The sequence below is a fragment of the Hyperolius riggenbachi genome, chromosome 7, assembly GCF_040937935.1.
Source record: "Hyperolius riggenbachi isolate aHypRig1 chromosome 7, aHypRig1.pri, whole genome shotgun sequence".
NCBI classification, from domain to species: domain Eukaryota; kingdom Metazoa; phylum Chordata; class Amphibia; order Anura; family Hyperoliidae; genus Hyperolius; species Hyperolius riggenbachi.
Window position 1 is genome coordinate 180,887,904 of NC_090652.1, and position 17,242 is coordinate 180,905,145.

The 17,242-nt window shown below is 44.6% G+C and overlaps 1 protein-coding gene across 1 annotated transcript in view; it reads right to left on the reverse strand.

The window, feature by feature from the left end:
• The window catches only part of COL5A2 (collagen type V alpha 2 chain), a 1,703,177-nt gene that overhangs the window by 1,325,948 nt on the left and 359,987 nt on the right, over positions 1–17,242 (reverse strand). The window contains exon 8 of the mRNA XM_068247348.1: positions 6,753–6,806. Within this exon, the coding sequence (XP_068103449.1) occupies positions 6,753–6,806 (54 nt within the window). The remainder of the gene's footprint in view (positions 1–6,752; positions 6,807–17,242) is intronic.

Consider the following 17,242-nt stretch of genomic DNA (forward strand, 5'->3'; position numbering starts at 1 on the left):
CTCTGAACAGACACAACACTACTTTTACATGTGCTGGGAATTGTTCAAAGAGCAGAAAGAGACATAACAGAACTCTCCCGCCCTCCTTTGGCTCACTCATTTGCGTTGCATAGCAACAGCAAACCACCAATGACAAGCAAGAGTTCAGAAGACGCAAAAGAAGGGAAAGAAACTCTTGCTCCTTTCACAAACTACTGGCAAAGCAGATTATGAGAGAGATAGGTTCTCTCTCTCTCTTTCTCTCTCTCTCTCTCTGAATAACTTGCTACAGTGGTCAGGTGTGAGAGAAAGCACAGACAGTTGGGGGGAGTAAACAAATAGAACACTCCACTATTTTTTTTACCACAGTGTCGTTACCTACAGAGATGGACTATTCCTGTGTCCACCTCAGTTACTGTCTGCAGGTATTATAGCATAAGGTATGTGGGGAGGAAAAAAAAATACTGAACAGCAAAAACACATGCTTTATTCACTCTGGCTGTTAACATATGGATTCATGCTGTTGTCAGAAATTGATAAACTTCAATAGTACTCCTTTAAGCAACTTGGATAAGTCTGAGATTCTTGAGATTTCTTGGTTGGATCATGCCCCAGTTGTTGCTAACCTAAACTCCTTATGCAGCAATAGCCCCCCAGCTGGAGACTAAATGACTCACTACTAGTGGACACTGAAACAGCCTGCACAATATTAGAGGAGATAAAGCAATTTTTCTTACTGAACGCCCCTACGGATACGACACAGGCAATAAGATGAGCAGCCCATAAAGTTACCATAAGAGGTAAACTGATCCAGATAGCAGCTAGACTGAAGAGGCAAGCCAAGGCAAAGTCCACCTCACTGATGAACGAAATCAGGAGGCTGGAACTTGCTCATGCAACTGGCAATGACCCGACCATTTTTAGTCAGCTTCAGGCACTAAGACAAGAACTATGCAACCTGCTCTATTCCAAAGCAGACCACTCACTACGGTTAACTAACCAAAGGTTCTATGAAAAAGGCAATAAGCCTGACATGATGCTAGCTAGAAAACTATCGCAGAGGCTAGCTCTTAACAGACTTAACCCAATCCGAGACGCCAAGGGCCAGATGATCCATGATCCCCGATTAATACTGCAGCAATTTGCCAAATATTATAGTGACTTATACAACGGGACCACCACAGATAAGTGCCAGACCCCCATTACGGCAATATCGGAATACCTCTCTAGTATTCCTATACCCAGACTGGACCCCTCTCAGTCGGTTTACTTAAACGCCCCAGTGACATCTGAGGAGGTGGTGGAAGCCATTAAAACTCTTAAGCCCTCTAAAGCCCCGGGCCCTGACGGCTACTCCCCACAGTATTATAAGGTCCACAAGGAACTACTGGCACCAGAATTAGCAGTCCTCATGAACCGTCTGATGCTGGGTGAAGAGGAACTACCCCCGGTCATGCTTAGAGCAACTATAGTAGTGTTACCCAAACCGGGCAGAGACCCGGGGGGAGTCAAAAACTATCGTCCGATCTCCCTAATCAACACCGACTTAAAGCTAATAGCGAAAGTTTTCTCCACTAGACTTAACAAATGCTTATACACCGTCATCCACCCAGACCAGACGGGATTCATTTCTGGACGCCAGACCACGGATAACGTTCGTAGGACACTGGGGGTTATGGAGGTCATGCGGGCCTGTCGGACGCCTTCTCTGCTCCTCTCTTTGGACGCGGAGAAGGCATTCGGCAGGGTCGACTGGAGATATATGAGGCTGGTGATGCAAAGATTCGGATTACCGCCTGGCTTCATGAATATAGTTAGAAGCATGTACATGGGACCGACAGCGACCGTGAGTAACATGGGGCTCACGTCGCAAAGCTTCCCTATACTCAATGGGACGAGACAGGGGTGCCCCCCTCTCCCCCCTGTTGTTTGCACTTTGCATCGAACCTCTTGCCATCCAAGTCAGAAATAGCCCGGACATCTCCGAGATAGATATAGGTGGGTCGGCCTACAAAATCGCCCTCTTTGCGGATGACACCATATACACACTTTCTAATCCGCAGGTTTCACTCCCTAACCTCTTTAACATGCTTGATAGCTTTAGCAAAATATCGGGCTTCAAAATAAATAAAACCAAATCAGAAGCTATGGCAATAGGCTTGTCTGAAACCCAGAAGCACTCTCTTCCTCCTTTGGCTTTAAATTTAGAGAAAGAGCCCTCAAGTACTTGGGTATTCTTCTGACCCCGGACAAGGAGTCCCTCTATAGAGCAAACTATCCCCCTATGTTACACACTCTCCATGGACTATTAAATGAGTGGTCACAATATGGCATATCACTCATGGGGCGAATCGCAGCTGTGAAGATGACCATCTTACCCAAACTTCTGTACTTATTTAGGGCCCTACCCATAGCAGTGGTTATAAAAGACATCCGGAAACTTCAGTCACACATAACAAGGTTCGTCTGGGGGAACCGACCTCCTAGGATAAGATATCAATACTTAGCTAGAAGTAAATTACAGGGTGGGTTTGGCGCCCCTAAACTTTTACATTACTATAGAGATTCCAGACTAGCCCAGATCATCCAATGGGCAACCCCTGAGGGAGTCACCAGGTGGGTAGATCTTGAAGCATCTCAGGTTCGACCCTTTCCTATTTCCAACCTTATTTGGACGGCCCGACCTAATATCCCCTACCCATGCCAATCATATATAATTCAAACATCCTTAACTATATGGAAAGGCATAGCTAAATCGCTGGGTCTTAAAAATAATAGCTCTCAGCTAGCCTCAATCTTTAGCAACAAAGATTTCCCATCAGGCCTAGACCTAAAAATCTGGTCAAAATGGACCGCAAAGGGCATTACATGTCTCAGAGACATAATGTTAGAGGGCCAGATACTCTCCTGGGGGGACCTTTCTAATAAATACTCCCTGCCTCCGTCCGAAATCTTCCGATATCTCCAGCTAAGGGGCAATATACAAACTTTAGCAAGAAAGGTACTGAGAACTGACCTTCAGGGAATTAAAAAAGAGTTCCTCAACAGGTTGATAAAGAAAGGCCTTATCTCCGAAATGTACTCAATACTATGGTATCAAACCCTCGATGATACTACCCTGGCTATGAGCAAATGGCAGGACAGACTACAACGCTCCTTAGATGACAAAGCATGGCTATCAATTTATAGCAGCATGGCCAAGTCCTCTATCAACATTATTCTCAAAGAACGCTCATACAAAATCCTATATGACTGGTACCGAACCCCATCTAAACTCTTTCATTGGGGCTTGATCCCCTCCGACTTATGTTATAGAGGATGCGGTCAAAGTGCAGACCAACTGCATTGCTGGTGGAGCTGCCCAATGGTCCGCTCATTTTGGGTTATGTGCTTTGGGTTGATATCGGAGGTTTTGGGACGAGAGGTTCAGATGGATCCGTGGGTGGCCCTTTTCCACAAATACCTACCCAAGCTATCTAAATTTGCTAATGCATTTATTGCTCAGGTTTGTAATGCGGCCCTATCCATACTGGCGAAAACATGGAAGAACCCTCCGCCCTCTAAGGAAAACCTGATCACCAAAATAAAAACCCTATATAATGGAATATTTAACCTCATCCGTCTCCAATAAACCAGATCACTTCCTGGGAACATGGAGTCGTTGGTCTGAGTGGATCACCTACTCAGGAGTGCGGGAGTCCCCACCTAATAGATCACCCTGTTAGAATCACCAAAATAGTCATCCAGGTATTGCTGGTACTTTCTACCGTCAGTATACATCTCGGAAATTTCCCATGCCTTGCTTACATGTTTGGACTCGGACACTGCATGTTGTTGTTGTTCTTTGTTGTGTTTAATGTTATTCTTATTTTTCTATACTACATTATGAACATGCCACAATCTGGATCTTCTATCCTGCAGCCAGGACTCTTTCTTGAGAGATAATTGCAACAGATTGCATTATTTTGCTATGGACATTATTTTGGATACGTCACCCTATTATAGGGTCCTCTAAAGCTTTTTTAATGCACGGCTGCAAATTGATATCTCCACAAATGTAAAATCTGTATCTAATTGTACATGTATAAATCTTTTTTCGTTAATAAAAATTAAAGTTGAAAAAAAAGACCAGGTATCAGACGACCACTGTGGTGTGGCCTGCCTCTGCCTGTCATTTTTTTTTACAATATTAAAAAATACAACAAAAAGACCCTGCCAGTGAGGAGGAACTAGATCACTTAGCAGAGGTCTGCAATATATGACACAATCAAAATTCAAAAAGCAGAATAGCACTTATAATGTTGGGGTGTATTCTGTATACAGACTCAGTCACTAGGAGTGTGTGCCCATGTGTGATGTGCAACTCAATAGACACTGCACACTGAATACACTGGGTGCTCAGTCAGTAGGACACTGTACAAACACAACCTATGCCCTTTGATGCTCAGGAGTCAGAAGTCTGTATAAAAACAACCTATAGCAGCACTTAGAAGGGCCCTTTAATTCTCACTCAGGACTCAGGAGGAGTCATGAGGACTCTATACAAACACAACCTATACCAATACCAGTCCTGAAAAGGACTCTTTTTCAGGACGCTGTATGAACAGCTATCAAGGCCGTGGTGACACAGAATATATTCCTAACTAACGCTTTCCCAATGTGCAGCACTGCAGCTCAGTCTCTCCCTGCTTTCACTATTACTGCAGCCAGAGAATGATATGGCTGCCACAACTAAGTTTTTAAAGGGGGTGGGTGGCTGCCATATGTCTGACTGTGAGGTAAGGGGACAAAGTTTAACCCAATGATGATGTATAAGGGGCGGACCAAATCCACTATGTATTCGCCTGAGTAGGCGATGTGTATACCCCATCTACGCTGCAAAGTATTCGCCTAGCAAATACTTCGGCCCATCTTTAATCTCAATCACCTAATTTGATTTGATACATTAAGGACCATAAATCTACAACCAAAATTTTAGCTATTTTTCTATAGCTAATTTACAAATATTCTTGCATAGAATACAATTGCAATGCAATTTGCATTCGTGCATATGTGTTATACAGCAGAGAAGCAGATACCATATTTTTCAGACTATAAGAAGCTCCGGAATATAATACACACCTAGATATAAAGGGCAAAAACCAGGGAAAACATTTTTACTAAACCTGGTGCGTCCATGGTCCAGGAGCGTCTTGAAGATGTTCTCCGCCCAATTATTGTGTCCTCCTCCTGTCACCCTTTGTTTCCTCCTCCTGCTTTCTAAGGGTCCTCCTCCTGTCATCCTTGTGTCCTCCTCCTGTCATCCTTGATTCGTCCTCCTGTCCCCAATGTACTGCTCCTGTCCCCCAGTGTCCTCCTTCTGTTCCCCAGTGTCCTCCCCCAGTGTCCTCCTCCTGTCTCCCAGTGTCCTGCTCCTGTCCCCCAGTGTCCTGCTCCTGTCCCCCAGTGCCCTCATCCTGTCCCCCAGTGCCCTCATCCTGTCCCCCAGTGTTTGCCTTTGTGTTCCGCTTTGTGTCCACCTCCGTGTCCAGTGGCTGCACTGTGTGTGGTAATTAGTGGCAGCAGCCTCTTGTATCACTCGCCTTACCCGAGGGTGCCCGTGGCGAAAAGCTACTCCTTTCTTACTGACCTGTTACCCCTAGTGTCGGTCGTATGCGTAATAGGCCTGAACGATTTTAGGGAAAAATTGAATTGAGCGATTTCTGTCTGAAATCACGATTTCGATTCGATTCGCAATTTCCTTCAAATCAAGCTTTGTTCCCCTGTGTCTCTCTGTCCCCTGCCTCTCTGTGCACCCTCTGTGTCTCTTTGTGCCCCCTTTGTGTCCCCCTCTGTTTTTCAGTGTACCTGCTCTGGGTCTCTCTATGTGGCCCCTCTGTCCCCCAAGCTGTGGCAGTGCTGGACATACCTTCCAGCACAAGTCCAAAGATGCCAGTCTATCCACTTCTCCTGCAGGATCTAATGCACAGCATACTTCCTGTATGTCTTGTGACATACAGGAAGCAGGAAGTATGACGTGCACATGAGCCGGCAGACAACGATAGAGGCCAGACAGTGTTGTGTTTGTGCGGAAGGTATGTCGAACACTACAGATGCTGCTCACCGCACTCGACGGGACTGGGGGGGGGGGACGAAGTATGAAACCGCTTCTTCAAACTTCCCTTATGCTGAAATGACATCATTGCGATACTTGCTGCTTTGACGATTCCAAAATTGTGATCTTGGTGATCGCGATTTCGATTTAAATTCGATTTATCTTTCAGGCCTAATGCGTAATGATGCGACCGGGAAGTGCCAGCAATAGGGAGAAGGAGTTAGCGAGAGAGGAGTCGCTGTTTGCTGTGGGCATCCTCAGCTCAGGTGAGTGAAAGAAGCATCTACTGCTGCTAATTACCACACACATAGCCCAGCAAGGGGAAACAGAGGTGGGCACAAAGCGGGTTTCATAACGGCGGGCGATCGTAAGTCGAGGACTCCCTGCATTTGGACTGTAACTAAAAAGCAGCAACTTTTCTGCCCACCTTTGGGGGAGAAAAAGTACATCTTACAGTCCGAAAACATTTAGTTCTCACTGACCATCCTTAATGGGAAGTTTACTCCTGTGCATACTGCAAAAGCAAGTGCTCATGCTGTTTTGAGTTGTTTTGCAAGAATAAAGTGGGGCAGTGGGAAAATACAGTATAGGATGATTGCTATACAACTCCACTGCCACAGCCAATATGAGTAAAACATACAGTGATATTAAATAAAATATGTAGAATTAATTTACTTACCATAGTTCCTGGTTCACCCGGTTCTCCAGGAGGACCCGGAGGACCCATACTTCCCTAGAAAATAAAATAGAATATGTGTATCATAACATTTTTAACCACTTTTCTACTAAGGGGTTTTTCCCCATCTGGACCAGCACAATTTTCACCTATCAGTGCCAATAACCTTATAGCTACTTATCACAATGAACTGATCTACAGCTTGTTTTTTTCACTACCAATTAGGCTTTGTTTGGGTGGTACATTTTGCTAAGAATTATTTTATTTAAATGCATTTTAATGGGAATAATAAGAAAAAATTGGAAAAAAAATCGTTATTTCTCAATTTTCAGCCAATATCATTTTAAATCAAAACATTCTATTGTGGATAAAACCCACACATTTTATTTGCCCATTTGTCCCGGGTATTGCAGCATTTAAAATATTTTCCTAGTGCAATGTATGGTGACAATATTTTATTTGGAAATAAAGGTGTGTTTTATGTCCATCGCTAATTACAAGCCCATAATTGCAAAAATAACAATAATATACCCTCATGACATACATTTCAAAAAAAAAAGTTCAGTCCCTAAGGTGTATGTATATGTATACATATATATGTATTATTATTATTATTATTATTGATTTAGAAAGCGCCAACATATTCCATGGCGCTGTACAAAGTAAGAAACAAACATGGGGTACATAATACAGACAATGGTGTACACTAATATACAAGACACATAATTAGCGACAAAATACAAAAAATGATACAGCATACAGAATACAAAATACAGAAGTGGTAATGACAGTGATAAAAGTAACATGATGAATAAAATGTATAATGATTTCCAAGACACAAAAGGGGGAGAGAGCTCTGCCCTTGCGAGCTTACAATCTAAAGGGAATGGGGGGAAACAAGAGGAGGGGTAGTATACGATAAAATATATAAAGGCAGTGTGTTTTAGGATACCTAGTAGGAGTGCAATTTGGTCTTAGGACAAAGGGAAGTGGCTTAAGGTAGCGCATATGCTTTTCGGAACAAATGAGTTTTTAGAGAGCGTTTAAAAGTAACAAAGGTTGGCGAGTGACGGATGTGTTGTGGGAGGGGATTCCAGAGAAGGGGTGAAGGGCGTGCAAAATCTTGTAAGCGTGAATGTGAGGAGGTGATTCTAGAGGAGGACAACAGAAGATCGTGTGCAGATCTGAGATTGCGATTGGGTTTGTATCTGGAAATTAGTGAAGATATGTACCGGGGAGAGAGATTGTGGAGAGCTTTGTAGGTTAGGGTTAGGAGTTTGAACTGGATCCTCTCATTAATTGGCAGCTAGTGAAGAGCTTGACAGAGAGGGTCAGCAGAGGAAGATCGAGAAGAAAGATGCATGAGACGAGCAGCTAAGTTCAGTACCGACTGGAGCGGGGCCAGTTTGTTAGAAGATAGTCCACAAAGTAGTATGTTGAAGTAGTCCAGATGAGAAATTATAAGAGCATGTATTAACATTTTGGTTGTGTCTTGAGTGAGAAAGGGACGGATGCGAGATATATTTTTGAGTTGGATATGGCAGGAGCTGGTTATGGAGTTAAGATGAGGAATAAAAGAGAGAGAAGAGTTGAATATTACCCCCAAGCACCGTGCTTTGGGAATTGAAGTTATGGGAGTGTTATTAACATTTATAGTTACTTCAGGCAGAGAGGTGGCCAGAGACGGTGGAAAAATTATTAGTTCTGCTTTACTCATATTAAGTTTTAGGAAGCGAGAGGACATGAAGGAGGATATAGCAGACAAGCAGTCAGGAACACGTTTGAGGAGGGAGTTAAGGTCTGGGTCCGAGAGGTAAAGTTGTGTATCGTCTGCATACAGGTGGTATTGAAACCCGAATGAGTTGATTAAGTCACAAAGACCGTGCATGTAGATGGAAAAGAGGAGGGGACCAAGGACAGAACCTTGAGGAACCCCGACAGACAAAGCATGAGGAGAAGAGATCTGATCTGAGTAGAAGACTGTGAAGGACCTTCCAGAGAGGTAGGAAGATAACCATGTGAGAGCAAGGCCCTTTATTCCTACATTTGAAAGTATTTGTAAGAGTAAGGTGTGGTCGACCGTATCGAATGCTGATGACAGATCAAGAAGGATGAGTATGGAAAATTGACCTTTGGATTTAGCTGTAAGAAGGTCATTGGCCACTTTGGTAAGGGCCATTTCCGTGGAGTGGTTGGAGCGAAAGCCAGACTGGAACTGATCAAGTAGGGAGTTAGCTGATAAATAATGGCTTAACTCTGCATGTATGTGGCGTTCAATTAGTTTGGATGCAAATGGGAGAAGTGAGACTGGGCTGTAGTTGGCGTGTGTGGTAGGATCTAGAGATGGTTTTTTAAGTAGTGGTGTCACAACAGGCCTTTTTGAGTGGCAACAGAAAGATGCCAGTCGAGAGGGAAAGGTTAAATAGCGATGTTAGTGCAGGCATGAGAGATGAGGATAGCTGCGGAATGAAATGGGAGGGAATAGGATCCAAAGAACAAGTGGTTAGATTAGCTTTGGATGTTATAGAGGAGAGAGAATGTTCAGAGAGTGTAGAGAAGGCAGTTAGAGAGCAGTCAATGAGAGGTGTGGAGGTGGGATTTGAGGGCTGCGTGGAGAATTCACTTCTGATTTTGTCAATTTTATCAGTGAAGTATGTTGCAAATTCTTCAGCTGATAAGCAAGATGAAGGAGGAGGAGATGGGGGATGGAGAACGGAGTTGAAGGTGCTGAACAAGCGTTTTGGATTGTGTAAATGGGCGGATATTAGGGAGGAAAAATAGGACTGTTTTGCCACAGAGAGTGCGTTTCCGAAGTTGTTCAAGGCTATTTTATATGAGATGAAGTGTTACTTTTCCTCCAACGCCTTTCCGCTGCTCTAGAACATCTTTTTAACTGTTTAGTGTCTTTGGTCATCCAGGGTTGGCGACTGACACGGTGAGGGCGGACATTGACGAGGGGGGCGAAGTCATCCATGACTTTTGTAATGGAGCTGTTGTAGTGTATAGCAGCTGAGTCTGGGTCAGTGAAGGATTGTGTGAGGAGAGGTGCCAGGGCATCAGAGACAGATTGCATGTCTAGATTGCGATAGTTTTTGTGAATATGTGAGGGTGCTTGTGCCAGGGTGGTAGGAAAAGAGGAGGAGAGAGAGAAGGTAGGTAGGTCAGAGAGTGGTAGTGGATCATTAGTAAAGTCAGTGACAGAGCAGAGACGAGTGAAAACGAGGTCAAGCGTATGGCCATCAGTGTGGGTTGAGGTAGAGGACCACTGAGACAAGCCATAGGAGGAAGTGAGTGATAGAAGTTTGTTGGAGACAGCGTTCTTGGTGTCAATAGGAAATCACCCATAATGATGGTAGGGATGTCAGAGGACAGGAACTGGAGAAGCCAGGCAGAGAAATGATCTAAGAAAACAGAAGCAGAGCCTGGAGGGCGGAAAATAACTGCAATCTGGAGGTACGAGGGAGAGTATAGTCGGACTGTATGCACTTCAAAGGATGGCAGGGAGAGAGAAGGAAATAGGAGTGAGAGGCTTGAATGAGCATTTGTCTGAGAGAAGAATGCCCACCCCTCCACCATGTTTATTCCCACTTCTAGGAGTGTGGCTAAAGTGGAAACCTCCATAGGAGAAGGCGGCAGGTGAGACTGTGTCAGAAGGGGTCAGCCAGGTTTCAGTAATCCCAAAGAATGTGAAAGCATTGGAAATGAAAAGATCATGGATGAAGGGCAGCTTGTTGCAAACTGAGCGGACATACCAGAGGGCAGCCGAGATAGGAGGGGGAGTAGGGGGAAGGAGTGGAATATTAATAAGGTTACAGTAAGAGGGAGGGAAATTTGATTTGTTGCAAACAGTGTTATTAGCAGGGGGAGTGGGGGTCCAGGGTTAGGCGAAATGTCCCCAGCAGCAAGGAGAAGGAGAAGGCAGACAGAGCGGAGCAGAGGTTGCAGTATAGACTTATATGTAGATGTAGTGCGACACGGAAGGTGAGGCTGTAAGTATGAGAACATTTCATGAGAGGCGAGCTGAGGAGTGGATAGGAGGGATGGTGAAATGTACAGCATATTGCTGACAGCAAGGGGATGTAGTGTGTGAAGAGTTTTGAGGATGGCTGAGGAGAGCAGGCAGATAGTAAACACTAGGTTAAACATTTTTGCAACTAACCAGAGAAGCAGAGTTTTATGTCAGTTCCTTATGTTCCCTTCTGGTTCAATTCTGGTCTAAGTCTGGTCGTTGTATTTTCTTTACACTTAGAGTTACAGATGCACTTTTGACTTCCGATGCTCAAAACTTACCAGTGGTCAAAATTGACCTCCTGTCCTAGCTATATGCAAACAGGCTGCCAGCATCTTAATTAACAGACTGAATGCAGGTGAGATGATGGAGTGTTTGAATGGGAGTCTCAGCCTTGTAGGAGACTCTGCATGTGGCTAGACAGAAATGTAACTCACAGATCAAACACAGCATACAACACTGCATAAACAGCTGGCAAGGCAATAAATTATATGTTAATTTAAGGCCAAGACCTAGATAAGGCCAAAAGCTAGGAACTAGTGGAATGGAACCAAAGATCAGAGGTTGACACAAATTTAAAACCAAGAATGTCCCATAGTCAGATATGTATATTTATGTATTTTTTTATACGCAAATGTTTTATTTGGCTAACTAAGGGAAAGTGGGGGAGGAAAGGCCTTAATTTTATTAGTATATGTGTGTATTTTTTTTAAATGTATCCTATACTATAATTTCCCTGTGTCGCTGCGTCCAGCAGTTTTGCAACATCCCTGTGCCCCTGGTATGTTGTTACTGTGCATGTGCACAGTAACGTACTGCTGGAGGGACCAGGGAGCGAGGTGGGTGGGCGGTCAGCGTTGGGTGCGCACGCAGTGACTGGGGCGGCCAAACTCACGCTATGTAGCCTATACATCGGCGCCGCTGCATAGAAAGGACCCACGCACTTTCTGCTCTACAGGCATTGGAGGAGGCAGGTGTCAGCGCAGACACGCGGGAGGAGCCGCTCTCCCCTATGCCATTGCAAGGAGGCTGAGTAGCTTCGATTGAAGAGAGAGCGGCTCCATTGTCAGAATCTCATATTAATGCAGAGAAATGATCTTCCCCCTAGCCCAGACTGTGGCTATGTTAAATGGTTTGCAGATTATTTGACTAGTGAGTATGAATAGAATCAGAATTAGATAGTGTAAGCTACAGTATTATTGTTGGAGGTGAGCTGTTTATTTCTACAAGGTTAAAAGTGAGATAGTATTAAAGAAATGTTCACGTGTTATGCAGTGTTTGTTGGGTTAGCAAGTTTTAACCATTAAGGTCAAGATATATACCCTAAAGTCTGCCTTATTACGCAAGATGTTAATCACATAGTGTTCACACATATCTAATAAGCTGATCAATAATATACACTTTATTTCAGATTGTATTAAACAGTTAGGCCATAAGCCTTGTGTCGGACATTATCAATTATAACCACAGGGGGCATCTCTTGTGCCTGCTACTACCACTTACAACCATAAGGGGCATCTAGATATCCCTATCTAAAAATAAAGGGTGAGGTAATGTTATAAAAAGAACATGACTTCATGTAAAATCCCCTACCCTGACGCCATATTGGAAAAATTACAATAAAAAGGCCTGGCAGGCTAGCACATTGGAGCATCAAGCCTGAAACTCTACTGAGATTGATTGAGACCTAGCAAGAGACTACCTTCCATTGTGATTCTGAAACCCAAGAGAGGTAATATGCAATAATTCTTGGTGAATTCTTTGACAATTAGTCTATATAAACGTTAAAGACTTGTCTTTTTAAACTTCAGCAGTTTTTTGAGTTTTAGATAACTTTTTTCTATGCTATAAGTTTTACTATTCAAATGCAAATGCAAGCTTAAGAAACAATTACCAAGCTTTGATTGATTAAGATATATCTACTTAAGTTCTTTATATAAGAATAGAACTTCATATATCAATTTTTAAGGATAAAGCTATATTGTGTGTACTATACACTGTTCAATCTCGAGACAACAACAATCGATGAAGGATAAAAGCTACAGCAGAATATTTGCTATATTGAAATGGACTGGTTTAACTAAAGGAACTTTGAAAATATATTTTTGGATAAAAATGTATTTGTTGGATGATTGACAACAACTGGAGAGATGTATATTCCTGTATATAAATGCTTTATCTATTTTTCTTAACAAGATAATTTTATAAAATTCAACAGCTGAGTGTTGCGTTTTTCTTTCAGAGGTAAAACTGTTAACCTATAAATATTCTGTTTATAGTGAGCACGCACCCACTTCTGTCTAATTTTGGTTATGACGCTTTCAAGGCTGGTCCTTTACTGAGTTGGTAATCATTTTAAGCAGATATCGATCAGATATTTGACACCATCAGCTCGCTGCACAGCCGCGTCATCAGAGGCAGAGCAGCAGGACTGAACTGTAGTGATGGGAAGTCCGGCTCTTTTCAATGAATCGATTCTGAACAGTACTGATGGGAAGTCCGGCTCTTTTCAATGAATCGATTCATTAAAAGGAGCCAGACTTCCCATCACTACTGTTCAGAATTGATTCATTGAAAAGAGCTGGACCTCCCATCACTACAGTTCAGTCCTGCTGCTCTGCCTCTGATTCTGAATCGATTCTGAACAGTAGTGATGGGAAGTCCAGCTCTTTTCAATGAATCGATTCATTGAAAAGAGCCGGACTTCCTATTAGAGATGTCGCGAACCTCCGATTTTCCGCGGAAGGTTCGGTTCGCGGAAAAGTTCGCGAACCGCAATAGACTTCAATGGGGAGGCGAACTTTGAAAAATAGAAAAAATTATGCTGGCCACAAAAGTGATGGAAAAGATGTTTCAAGGGGTCTAACACCTGGACGGGGGCATGGCGGAGTGGGATACATGCCAAAAGTCCCGGGGAAAAATCTGGATGTGACGCAAAACAGCGTTTTAAGGGCAGAAATCACATTGAATGCTAAATTGCAGGCCTAGCGTGCTTTCAAACATCTTGCATGTGTATACATCAATCAGGGAGTGTAATTAGAGGTCTGCTTCACACTGACACACCAAACTCACTGTGTAACGCACCGCAAACAGCTGTTTGTGTAGTGACGGCCATGCTGGACTACTGCGCAACATGGCGAGATTGCTCTTCCTCACTCAGTGATGTCAGGTAATGTGTGACTTCCTTCTCAACTTTCCATGGCATTGTTAAAAAGCTTACGTTTTGTTTTTAAATTACATTTTCTACCTGCTGTGTACTTGTGCAGTACCGCTACAATGAGAATCCTGTGGAGGCGGGCAAGTCTGCCATTGTGACCCCGGGTAATGGCCGGGGAATGAGGGGTTTGAATCTGGTGTGAAGCCTGAGCAATGGCTACCACTACACATCCAAGGAGGGCAGCGGGCAGGCATGCACGCCCGCCCGCCCCGAGGTAGTGACCAAAAATAACAATACAGGAGGCGGACTTTCGAGGCCCTGCTGTGTATTTGAAATGATTGTACTTTAAATCCTTGAACGAGAACCAGTTATGGCGGGCAAAGATGACACCACATTCCTTTCACGAGAATCATATGGAGGCGGGCAAGTATGCCATTTGTGACCCCGGGTAATGGCCGGGGAATGAGGGATGGAATCCCGTGTAGAGCCTGAGAAACGGCTACCACTACATATCCAAGGAGGGCAGCAGGCAGGCATGCACGCCCGCCCCGAGGTAGTGACCAAAAATAACAATACAGGACTCAGGAGGACCTTTTGCGGCCCTAATTGAAATGAATTAACTTTAAATCCTTTAACGGGAATCCGTTATGGAGGGCAAGTCTGCCATTGTCACCGCGGGGAATGAAGGTTGGATTGCGGCCCAAAGTGGGAGCCTGCTGAGACCCATGCTGTAGCTGCCCTGACCGTGCTTTGCAGACCAGGCATCTGTGGTCAGATGGACCCATGAGCCAGCGGAAGACAAACCAAGTCGAAAGCATTTGCCAAGAATGTTTGACGGAGGGCAAGTTTTTTTGCCCTTTTTTTTTTAATTTTTTAAAATGATAGATGGTTGTATTTTTAAATTGTTTGAAAGTTTAGATGGTTGTATTTTTAAATTGTTTGAAAGTTTAGATGGTTGTATTTTTAATTAAATTGTTTTAAGGTTTAGATGGTTGTATTTTTAAATTGTTTAAAAGTGTATCTATTCAAGTGCAAGTTATGCACTGACTGCCAGGTATAATGTGCAGTCACAGATGCAGTGAAAGGTATGCAGTGACTGCAAACAGCCGTTTGTGTAGTGACGGGCGTGCTGGACTGGTGCGCACCATGACGAGAGTGCAGGTGATGGTGGCTTTTCAGCCCATATGCTCGCCCGGCTGATGTAGCTGAATGACAGAACAGTGACTGTCCAACTGATCAAATTTGGTCTGACCACAATGAAACAACGACCTTATTATCTTTGGTGTGCCACCCCCACCCGAGACACTCATATAGCCGGCGATCATTGCTTCATTGTGATACGCAAGCCCCTTCACCGCAGCAAGGTAATGATCACGAAGGGGGATGGGCACATGTACACGCACCAGAAAAATTAGTGTAGCGGCCGCTGCTAGCAGCGGCCTTAAAAATTCAGGAATCCGCCTAGAGTCCTGGACCCTGTTGGTGGTGGTGGAGAAGGCAGTCAAGCGGCCTGCAGGCAGAGATGCTGTGTGTGGGGACTGACTTAGTCTTCGGTTGTGCAGTAGCCCTCCGTGATCCATTCCTCATTCATTTTGATAAAGGTCAGGTACTGAACACTGTTGTGACTTAGGCAACTTCTCTTCTCAGTAACTATGCCTCCAGCTGCACTGAAGGTCCTTTCTGACAGGACGCTTGTGGCAGGGCAAGAGAGAAGTTGTATGGCAAATTGGGACAGCTCTGGCCACAGGTCAAGCCTGCGCAACCAGTAGTCCAAGGGTTCATCGTCGCTTTTCGCAGAGTCTACATCCACACTCAAGGTGTAACGATCGGTGAAGCACAGAGAGGATCTGATTACCAGTGATCTGCAGAATCACTGGGAATACAGATGTATACCAGATTATACGTGATCTGCAGTATCACTGATAATCCGATATACTAGCTAACCTCTGTTCACCTGAGTAGAGTGTAGTGTTGGGTGTAACAGTAACACTTAAAGGACTAGGTCTCAGTGCGGCAAGGAGTACTGCACAGATTCCTTCCGGCGACCTGAGCTCTCCAAGACGGGAGGAGTCAGACTGACAGTAGGAAGGACAGACTGGAAGTAACCTTCAGGAGGAAGGATTACTAACAGAGCGAGGAACCGCCTCTAACAGTAAGGTCGGTTCTCGAGGTCGGACAAGCCAAGTCGTACACACACGGACAGATAAAGTACAAGATCAGGAGGCAAAGGCGGAGTCAAAGTACAGGCAGGGTTCAGCAACGGGGTATCAGATACGGGTACAAAATCAGGAGGCAGAAGCAGAGTCAAGGAACGAGCCGGGGTTCGGCAACAGAGTATCAGAAATATCGAGGTACAGGATCAGAGTTCAGAAGGGTAGTCAAGGCAGGCAAAAGTCATAACAGATAATCACAATCAAACTAGTACTTTAGCTATCAAAAGAATCTAGCTAAGTGTAGGATTACAGCTCCAGCTGGTCCCGGCACACTTGCGGATCTGACTACGGATCTGGGTGCTTCCACGTATGTGATCGCACGCCAGACAAAGAGCAAGTGAACAACCAGCAGTATATATACTCTAGGACCTTTCCAGGACCTCCCTAATTGCTGGTCCAATGGGAGCAGTGGAATTTGTCAGCTGACCCAGCTGGTCAGACGACTCCCTTCTAACTGCTATTTAAACTCTGCCTCTGTGCTCGCGCGCGTGTAAGTCTGAATCTTGGTGGACTATCAGTCCCAGCCACACCAGTACTGTCTTGCAATGTATCCAGTGAACTGAGTGCGGGAGCCACCTCCAATGCGGATTCCGCTGTTCCCAATGCGGATTCTGCCGCTCTGCCTAAGCGCCATGCGGCGTTTTTTCCGCGTTGTGACGCCATGCTGGACGCGGAAACAGCCGCCTCGCCTTGAGAGACAGCGGCTTTTCCGCGTTTCATCACACAAGGCCAGGTAGTCGGCTACCTGCCGCTCCAGGCGTTGTTTGAGGGTGGATCCGGAAGGATTATAATAATAATAATAATAATCCGAACATTTGTATAGCGCTTTTCTCCTTTCGGACTCAAAGTGCTCAAGAGCTGCAGCCACTGGGACGCGCTCAGGAGGCCACCCTGTAGTGTTAGGGAGTCTTGCCTTGAACTCCTTACTGAATAGGTACTTGACCTAGCCAGGATTCGAACCCTGGTCTCCCATGTCAAAGGCAGAGCCCATAACCAGTACACTATCCAGCCATGGAGGAGTTGGACAAAAGAACGTCTGCATGTCCGACATCACCCTGAGATCGCTGGAGCGTCCTGTCCTTGCCTGCGTGGACTTGGGAGGAGGAGGGTTACT